The sequence below is a fragment of the Nansenia antarctica genome (genome assembly GCF_963989245.1).
Source record: "Nansenia antarctica genome assembly, chromosome: 11".
In the NCBI taxonomy this organism is placed as follows: Eukaryota; Metazoa; Chordata; class Actinopteri; order Argentiniformes; family Microstomatidae; genus Nansenia; species Nansenia antarctica.
This window is the reverse complement of record NC_137681.1, coordinates 2,714,902-2,725,463: the sequence shown is the minus strand read 5'-3', so window position 1 is coordinate 2,725,463 and position 10,562 is coordinate 2,714,902. Positions and strand designations below refer to the sequence as shown.

General features: G+C 49.2%; 1 protein-coding gene across 1 annotated transcript; it reads right to left on the bottom strand.

Annotated features, from left to right (window-relative positions):
• Nucleotides 1-254: 254 nt before the first annotated feature.
• cyp4f3 (cytochrome P450, family 4, subfamily F, polypeptide 3) lies at nucleotides 255-10,406 on the bottom strand (the record flags this gene model as incomplete). The annotated part of the gene is made up of 12 exons (XM_080541882.1): nucleotides 255-432; nucleotides 1,053-1,135; nucleotides 1,308-1,372; nucleotides 1,971-2,104; nucleotides 2,927-3,056; nucleotides 3,722-3,788; nucleotides 4,263-4,557; nucleotides 5,746-5,867; nucleotides 7,566-7,693; nucleotides 8,062-8,115; nucleotides 8,612-8,756; nucleotides 10,191-10,406. 12 exons carry the CDS (start codon nucleotides 10,404-10,406, stop codon nucleotides 255-257), a joined length of 1,617 nt encoding a protein of 538 aa, XP_080398008.1.
• Nucleotides 10,407-10,562: the final 156 nt, after the last annotated feature.

The window sequence follows — 10,562 nt, the reverse complement described above, 5'->3', positions numbered from 1 at the left end:
AAAGGAAAGTATAGGGGCCTAATTAAGGTAGTGCTGGGGACACATGGGAAGGGGAGGGGGAGAGGGTTAACTGGTGAAGGCGAGCTGGAAGAGGTGGGTTTTGAGCGCCTGTTTAAATGTTGGGAGGGTGTTGGCCTGTCTGATGTGGTTGGGGAGGGCGTTCCAGAGGGACGGGGCTGCGGCTGAAAAGGTCCGGAGCTTGGTCCTGGTGGTCTTGAGGGTGGTTTGGTCGTCATAGCCAGGGGGTCCATGTATCATTCCTGGGGGGTGGGCAGGCCCTCCAGCTGTAGCCACAGCCCCCCCTCAGCACGCAGCACCAACTGAGGGAGCCGACGTGCCTCCGCCCCCCCCGGGGTCACACGGAACCTGCGTAGCGTCAGAGCCAACACCACCCTCATCTCCGCCATGGCAAACTTCTGGCCGATACAGTTCCTACACACACACACACACACACACGCACACACAGGAAGAGTCAGTTCCTACACACACACACTCACACACAGGACAGGAAGGGTCAGTTCCTACACACACGCATCAAAGATCAGTTTCCAGTTTCCACATAACTTACGCATCACACACTTCACAAACACACACACACACACACTCACACACACACTCACACACTCACACTTCAAAAGGGTTCTTCGGCTGTCCCTGTGTGAGAACCCTTTGAAGAACATTTGTTGGACCTACCTTGGTCCTGAGGAGAGGAGAGACCCTACCTTGGTCCTGAGGAGAGACCAGAGGAGAGACCAGAGGAGAGACCAGAGGAGAGACCCTACCTTGGTCCAGAGGAGAGGAGAGACCAGAGGAGAGACCAGAGGAGAGACCAGAGGAGAGACCCTACCTTGGTCCAGAGGAGAGGAGAGACCAGAGGAGAGACCAGAGGAGAGACTCTACCTTGGTCCAGAGGAGAGGAGAGACCAGAGGAGAGACCAGAGGAGAGACCAGAGGAGAGACTCTACCTTGGTCCAGAGGAGAGACCCTACCTTGGTCCAGAGGAGAGACCAGAGGAGAGACCTACCTTGGTCCTGAGGAGAGGAGAGACCTACCTTGGTCCTGAGGAGAAGGGGATGAAGGCGTGAGATGGTCTCCCCACTGAGTTCGCCGGGTCGAAGCGCATGGGGTCATAAACCTGGAGGGCAGAGGAGGAGTGAGACGACCATCAAGCTACGGTCTGCTTGTACAGCGAGACTACAGCGAGACTACTACAGTGTTCTCAGTACACAAGGAAGTGGAGTGAGTCCCGAGGGCTAATTGCAGTATGAAGAGGACTACAAGAGCCTACAACAGCAGTCAGTACTCACGTCTGGGTCAGGCCATATCGCTGGGTTGTGATGGGTCCCATAGATGCTCACCAGACAGATGCTACCTGAGGGATTAAACAAACAAAAATGCTTTTCTGTCTTTATGTTGAAATATACACATACCAGTCGCTGGCTCTATGTTCAGGCACAAAATGGATGCAAGTCAAAGTGCAACAAAGCGTACTGGCGATGTGTGTCACACAAGTATGAAATGGCCACAGCGCTGTCTTGCCTGTGTTCAGGTGGTGGTGGAGGTAGTGGTCCTAGAGGTGCATCGTCATGACAACAACCAGGTCAAAGTGCCATGATCAGTTGCACTTCAAAATTCGGGCCTTGAAAATAGTGCTCTAACATTTCAGACACGCCCCCTAGCGCCATCATTAGCGCCCCCCCCCCCCCCCCCCCCCTCCTGTCCACAGGGACACTGTTAACTGCGCCACAGAATCGGCACCTCTGTCCAGGATGGAAAAGGGAGGGATGTGCTCCATTTCCCAGAATGTAGAGAGACAGACTTTAATTCTCAGCATATTTTATATAAAAACTACAACAAAACCTTTTTTCTAAGACTGCACTCACACACAACACACACATACACACAACACACACACATACACACAACACCCCCCCTCACCCTGTGGTATGACCTGTCCCCCCCCCCCTCACCCTGTGGTATGACCCGTTCTCCTGGGACGGTCATGTCCTGGGTGTAGCGCCGTGTGAGAGCAGACACGGGGGGGTGCAGCCTCAGGGACTCCTTGATGCACATGGTCAGGAAGGGCATGTTGCTCAGGTCATCCCTATGGCAACAAACATCATCATCATCATCATCATCATCATCAGTCTTATTACTGGGCCAGCTAATGGCCACATTTTGAAGGCGTTGTGCCCTTTGTTGTGATAAAAGCACCGTATTTGACACAGAGCAAGGGCAGGTCTTAAGGAGCCTTTTTTGTTATAGACAGACAGACAGACAGACACAGACAGACAGGCCAACAGACACAGACAGGCCAACAGATAGACAGACAGGTCGACAGACGGACCAGTCTATGTCCTCCGTGGGGCGTTCCTCCAGACAGACAGACTGACAGGCTGACAGACAGACACAGAGACAGACAGGCCAACAGACAGACAGACGGACCAGTCCATGTCCTCCATGGGGCGTTCCTCCAGCAGGACAGACAGACAGACAGGCTGACAGACAGACACAGAGAGGAAGACACACAGACAGACAGACGGACCAGTCTATGTCCTCCTTGGGGCGTTCCACACAGACAGGCCAACAGATAGACAGACAGACAGACAGGCCAACAGACAGACAGACGGACCAGTCTATGTCCTCCGTGGGGCGGTCCTCCAGCAGGGCAGATACAGAGAGACAGACAGACAGACAGACAGGCCAACAGACAGACGGACCAGTCCATGTCCTCCGTGGGGCGTTCCTCCAGACAGACAGGCTGACAGACAGACAGACAGACGGACCAGTCTATGTCCTCCGTGGGGCGGTCCTCCAGCAGGGCAGATACAGAGAGACAGACAGACAGACAGACAGGCTGACAGACAGACAGGCTGACAGACAGACAGGCAGACAGACAGACATGCAGACAGACAGACGGACAGACCAGTCTATGTCCTCCGTGGGGCGGTCCTGCAGCAGGGCGTTGACCTCGGCCCGGCAGCGGTCCTGGAGGTCCTGGTGTCGGGCCAGGTTGTACAGAACCCAGGAGATCCCACTGGCCGTGGTGTCATGACCTGAGGGGGGGGGGAGGAGAGAGGAGAGGAGAGGAGAGTAGAGAGAGGGTGGAGGTTAGGAGAGGAGAGAGGAGAGGAGAGGAGAGGAGAGAGAGGGGGGAGGTTAGGAGAGAGAGAGGGTGGAGGTTAGGAGAGAGAGAGAGGGGGGAGGTTAGGAGAGGAGAGAGGGGGGAGGTTAGGAGAAGAGAGAGGAGAGGAGAGGAGAGGAGAGTAGAGAGAGGGTGGAGGTTAGGAGAGAGAGAGGGTGGAGGTTAGGAGAGAGAGAGGGTGGAGGTTAGGAGAAGAGAGGAGAGAGAGGGTGGAGGTTAGGAGAGGAGAGAGGGGGGAGGTTAGGAGAGAGAGAGGGTGGAGGTTAGGAGAGAGAGAGGGGGGAGGTTAGGAGAAGAGAGGAGAGAGAGGGTGGAGGTTAGGAGTTGAGAGAGGAGAGGAGAGGAGAGGAGAGTAGAGAGAGGGTGGAGGTTAGGAGAGAGGAGAGAGAGGGTGGAGGTTAGGAGTTGAGAGAGGAGAGGAGAGGAGAGTAGAGAGAGGGTGGAGGTTAGGAGAAGAGAGGAGAGAGAGGGTGGAGGTTAGGAGTTGAGAGAGGAGACAGGAGAAGAGTGAAGGATAATACAGGATAACATGAAGCGGTATGCCATAAGAAGACAGTATTGTCTTAAGCGCCGTACCTCCAAACATGAACGTGTCCGCCTCGGCTTTGATCTCCTCGTCCGTGAGGCCCCGCCCCTCCTCGTCCTGTGGGACCAATGAGGACAGAGCGTTGGATGGATAGATAACGATCGAGGTTTACAGTGCTTAGTAATCATCTACTTTTAATATCCGGCCTCCTCCTCCCCCTCTGGCTCTGTCTGTCTCTCTGTCTCCCTCTCTCTCTCTCTCTCTCTCTCTCTCTCTCTCTCTCTCTCTCTCTCTCTCTCTCTCTCTCTCTCTCTCTCTCTCTCTCTATACCCCTGCCCCCCCCCGTTCCCCACTCTAGGGCAGTAGAGGGTAGTACAGAGCCTGGACTCTTTTAAGACGGGCCTAAAAACCGTTTTATTCACCTTTTTTTAACTTATTATGTTTTTAGGCTGTTTTTGTTTTTAACTTACTATGTTCTAGGCAGCTTATTTTTATTTTTTTTACTCTGTAGCACTCTTTTTGAATGAAAAGTGCAATACAAATAAAATGCATTATTATTATTATCATTATCATTATTACTCTCTCACCCACCTTTGACAGCAGTAAAACATCTATAAAATCAGCCACTTTCCTCCTGGTGGAGGTGGAGGTGGAGGCTTTCTTGTCGGTGTTGTGGCTCTCTGTCTCCCCCCGGTGGCGTAGTTGGGCGCGGCGTCTCTGGACCACGTTGCTGGTGAACCCGTGCACCACGGCGCAGGCACGGCGGAACCTCTGGCCCTCCGGGGAGCGCCAGTAGAGCCAGTCCCAGTGATGCAGGATGCGACCCCGGCGGTCGATGATCAGGTTGCTGAGCTCCAAGATGGCCGCTATGTATTCACTGGAGCCCCTGTGGCGGAGAGAGAGATAGAATGTTAGAAAGACAACAACAACAACAACAACAACAACAACAACAACAACAAAGAAAGTGGAGGTGGTGGCTGAGGCAAAGAGTGGTAGAAGATTCCATGGCCCATGTAAAGAGCTGAGCTTTCAGGGCTGGATCAAGGCTGGTTCCTCTCTCTGCGTTACACTTGTTTCAGGGCTGTTTGCAGCCTGTTTCAGGTTGAATACTACAAACTGTATGCACACTATGGCTGCATTTACACCGCCAGGTAGAAGTGACACAATTCGGCTGTGTGGTGGCTGTGTCTCAGGAGGTAGAGGAGCCGCCGTCTAATGATCGCAAGTTTGGCAAATTGGCGGTTCGAGCCCCGGCTGGCCACATGTCGAAGTGTCCTTGGGCAAGACACTGAACCCCAAATTGCTCCCAGTGAGCGGGCCGGCGCCTTGCATGGTAGCTTGCCGCCATTGGTGTGTGAATGTGTGTGTGAATGGGTGAATGAGAGGCTGTTGTGAAGCGCTTTGAAAGGTCATGTAGATGGGCTCTGATGGGCTTCTGTCTCAGTCAGTGTGTGTAGCTGGGGAGGCTGGGAGGGGGTAGTGGTGGTCTAGTGGATAGTGAGTTGGACTTGGGATCGGAAGGTTGTGAGTTCAAATCCCGCCTGAAGCCACACCACTACTAGTGTGCCCTTGGGTAAGGCACTTAGCCCTCAGTTACTCCAGGGGGAATGTCCCTGTAATTCGTAATTGTAAGTCGCTTTGGATAAAAGCGTCTGCTAAATGGCAAAATTATTATTATTAATTATGGGAGGCTGGTGGAGGTAGAAATCGGAGGATGGGCTCATTGTAATGCAATGGAAGGGAATGAGGAACGTTATCAAAAACATGTGTGTTCTCTGTTCCATGCTTTTACAACGAGCAGAGTCTACCTCCCCCAGCCTCCCCTGGTGTTCTACCTCCCCCAGCCTCCCCCTGGTGTTCTACCTCCCCCAGCCTCCCCCTGGTGTTCTACCTCCCCCAGCCTCCCCTGGTGTTCTACCTCCCCCAGCCTCCCCCTGGTGTTCTACCTCCCCCAGCCTCCCCCTGGTGTTCTACCTCCCCCAGCCTCCCCTGGTCTTCTACCTCCCCCAGCCTCCCCCTGGTGTTCTACCTCCCCCAGCCTCCTCCCAGGGTGTAGTGATGGTATCAGACTCACTCCTGACAGTTGCTGTTGTGGCTGAAGGCACACTTCATGAGGCTGTCCAGGGTCATCAGGCTGACGTGGTGGAACATGTCCTGGCAGCGCTCGCCTTCCGCCACCAGGCGGCGCCACTTGGCCTGTGTGTCCATTCAACAGAACAGGGGAAAGACACGCATTTTACATTTACATGTTTGGCATTTAGCACACGCCTTATTCCAAAGCGACTTACAATCAATACATTTGACTAAGCAAGTGAATCATCAATCCACCAGTTGTAGCAGGAAGAGTAACATTTACAGGAGGCTGCAATCCGTAACTGGACCCTCTAAATCAAAAATCAGATTAAAAGACCCGAACTACCCACTGTACATACTTTGTGTTTTGTCCCCCGCCCCCACCTGTGGTGTATGTCCCCACCTGTCCTACCCGCTGTACATACCTTATGTTTTGTTGTATTGTTCTTCCCATGATGGATGTATGTTTATCTTGTAGATAGTACTAGTTATTTGTCTGTATTATCTTGTAGATAGTACTAGTTTTTGTCTGTCTTACATGTAACGATGAATTGAGAATCAAGGACCCCAATTGAAATAAGCCAGTGGCTTTCTTGGGTTTTTATCCTGTTAGTTGACCTTGTATGTAATATGTACTTTCATGTACCTACTTCTGCAAATCTTCTAATAAAGTTTTCAATCAATCAATCAAAGTAATCCAGCTCAGGCCCGGGGCCACTGATAGAAGGAAAAACCTTCTTCTACCACCTTCTTCTAAACCTAGCCTTTTTTTAAATTGTATATAGACACTGGAGAAACAGAGAAACAGTACAAGGGGGTCAATAGAAGTTTTTAGGGACACAGTAGAGGGGAAAAGCGGGTGTCAGGAGACGCAGTGCTGGGGGGGGCAGTAGATGTCTCAGATGCAGGTCCAGAATGTCAACATGATCACGTTATCTTTCAACACAATCAATAGGCATGTGTAAACATTGCGTACATGCAAATAAAGAGTGTATAAAAGGATCTGATGAGATGATATCTTTGCATGCCTCTTTTTTGCATTAGAATGTGTCTGTCCCCTTCTCTTTAACGTTGTGTGTGTCAGAAGGCTCTCATGTGACAGAGAGCTTGCAGAAGATGAAGGGAGAGTAACTAGAGATTAACTGACCACAGAAAGGGAACTACTCACAGGTTCAGACAAATTAGAAGTATTTAGTGATCTTAAAACCGTTGATTGTGATATTTAGTGGGCTCTCACACTTAAACTTTCGTAATATGAACAAAATAAAAACGAAAAACACACAAGTAATTTCCGCAACTTCCTCCCCCTTTCACCAGCCCGTCAGCTCTACTGTTTACCACTTCCTCATTGGTTCTCGTAAACAAAATTATAGTACATGTGCTGAAGATTTCAAATAGAGAAGAATGCAAATTGCTGACTGTAAAGTATAGGTAGTGCTCATGGAGGTAGAGCCGGCGTCTAATGATCACAAGGTTGGCAGATCGGCGGTTCGAACCCAGGCTGGCCACATGTCATGGTGTCCTTGGGCAAGACACTGAACCCCACAAATTTCTCCCAATGAATGGGCCGGCGCCTTGCATGGTAGCTTGCCGCCATTGGTGTGTGAATGTGTGTGTGAATGGGTGAATGAGAGGCCGTTGTAAAGTGCTTTGGAATAAGGAGCTATATAAGTCAGTCAAAAATGTTTTTCTCATATTTAGATTCATTTTATTTTATAGGTATTCCACTGTATTGTTGATGTTGTAGAGCTACTCTGCATTTGGTTGCATTGTATACCTGTATAGATCCTGTCAACTATATATGCTAATGTTTGGACTCACGTGCATGGTGTTGGTGGAGTGGTTGAACACCTGGACGTAGTTCTTCAGGATGTCGAAGTGGAAGGCGGGCGTGAGGAGGCGTCTGTGGCGGGACCAGTCCTCCCCGTTGCTCAGGAGGAGGCCCTGTCCTGTTAGGGAGGGAACAGTGAAGCAAGGCAAGGCAGGTTTATTAGTACAGCACATTTCATACAACAGGGGCAATTCAAAGTGCTTTACATACAGCATTTAAAAATACAGCAAGAGGAGCATAGTAAGCAAATATAAGAAGTAAATAGATAAAACATTTAATAAGACAAAAGTTAATGGAAAAAAGACATTGATAGAAGTGTTTGTGTTTAATTATAACTGCTGCAAAACATGACGTTAATCATAACTGCTGCAAAACAAAACGTGAGAGAGGATGTGTGGTTGTCACGACGACAGAGGACACTGGAGAGAGTGAACACTAATGGAGTGTGTAAGTAAGAAAGAGAGTTGTGTTTTTAGACTGACGTACCCAGCCACGGCCGGAGGAACCCGTAGAACAGCTCGTCTTTGACTGTGATGGACGCTGCCAGGATGTGGAGGGAGGGAGTGGAGGAGGGAGTGTTCAGAGGAAACAGTCACTACTACTACATAGTAGTGGAAAACTATGAAACCAGTGTGTGTGTGTCAGGGTTCCCACACCAACATCAAATTCAAGCACCTTTCAAGGACTTTCAAGACTCAATTCCCTCAAATTCAAGGACCCAACACGGCATAGTTTGAGACAGATCTAGATGAGAATTTATATAATAGTCTGTCCCCAGAACTGTCCGCTCACAGACAATGACACAATTAAAAAGAGAGGCTTGAATGTGTGAACACTAGATGAGACTTATTTACTAGTTGAATATATAGATATCTTTTTAGAGAGAGAGAGAGGGGAATTCAAGCACTTTCAATGACCGACCCATGTCTATTTTCAAAAACTTTTAAGACCTTGATTTTTTTTTCTAAAACTTTCAAGGATTTCAAGGAGCCGTGGGAACCCTAGTGTGTGTACCCATGGTGGGGGGGGGGCGTACCAGGGGCCAGGAGGAGAGGCTTGATGTAGTCTGGGTGGAAGAGACGCACCAGGGCGTAGAACGGCCCCAGGAACCAGGCGCAGGAGTGGACGTGGCTCCTCACCAGCTGGTCCACGGCGTGGAGACCCTCCTCTGTGCTCCGCATCTGACACACACACACACACACACACACACACACACATATACATACACACACACACATACATACATACATACACACACACACATACACACATATACATACACATACACGCACACATACACACACACACATATACATATACACACACACACAGACACACACGTACACACACATACACACACACACACATATACACGTACACACACACACACACACACGTAAGCACGGCAGATTTGGAAATCGTGAGGTTATCTTTCATTCTGTACTGTTGCTTCAATCTCCATGTACGAGATGTACTGATGGCTCAACTACCTTCCGATGAAACACCACACCTTATGAAAATCAGCTTCTCACTAAGTTGCCTAACTTTACTTGGAAACACACACACACACACACACTCACTCACTCACTCACACACACACACACACACACACTCACTCACTCACTCACTCACTCACTCACTCACTCACACACACACACACACACACACACACACACACACACACACACACACACACTCACTCACTCACTCACTCACACACTCACACACTCACTCACTCTCACACACACACACACACACACACACACACACACACTCTATTCCTGTAAATCAAATTGGCAACATAGATAAGGTCAAACGGAAAATATTATCTTCAGACATTTCTCTCAGGCAACATCGAAGAACTATAGAAGAAATATACAAATTCACAAAATCACAATTTCAGTTATTTTTAAGTGTTTTTATATTTTGGATGTTCCAAAGCGACTTACAACAACTACAGTTCAATTCTGTTTTAATACAGGAGAAGATCTCTTTTTTTTTTTTGCCCAACACAATATCCCAAAACATAATGTACACGTACACTTATTTTCAGGGAGGATTTTTCACTTCCTGGATTGATTGGAGTTGAAGTCAAACTGACCAGACCTCTGGTACATGCAGTAGGACCACCCAGTCTACTTACTCCTTACCTTCCAACGGCTGTTATCTGCTAAATGTCCCCAAAGTTCGCACTGAATTCAGCAAGCCCTCCTTCATGCACTCTGTGCCCGCTGCCTGGAATTCACCACAGAGCTTCTGAACCTGAAGGAACTCATTTCTCTTGGAACTTTTAAAAACCTTGTGAGTAACTTGGAATCAGCCTCATATCGTTCTTGCTCCTGCTTTATAGGAAAGTCCCATTATTTCACTCTATTGCTCTGACCAGATTGTATTCTGTCTATTTTGTTGTTGTTGATCTGGTGTTGTTTTCTTGTGTAATTCTGCTGTTTGTTTTAACTGTTGAAGCTCGATGTTTTAAGCTGCTGTCTTGGCCAGGCTTCCCTCGGAAAAGAGATCACTGTGTCTCAATGGGACCGACCTGGTTAAATAAAGGCTAAATAAAAATAAAAATAAATAAAAATGTTGTACTGTAAATGTTGGTGTCTTTAACTCACCATGCCCAGGTGTCCCAGCAGCCAGCCCTTGGTAGGAGGCTGAGGGAAACACTGTAGTCGCCGTGTGTACCAGGCATGCCTGCAGAGCAGACGGGCGACCCGACCCAACAGAACCAGACTCAGGACCAGAGCAGCCAGCTGGAGGAGGCCTCCTACGGACCAGCGCCGGGCCAGGTAGGACAGGACACGACCCAGTAGTCCAGCTATCAGCGCCATCCTGGCATGGTAGACGACAGGCCCCTAAGTTCAGCTGATATATATCGAGTGGGCTCTTCAACACTTAAACTTTCGTAATATGCAAAAAAACGGAAAACATTATGTTGTTTAAAAGAAGCTTTTCGCTCATTTGAGCGACTTGAGAATTGCCGACAT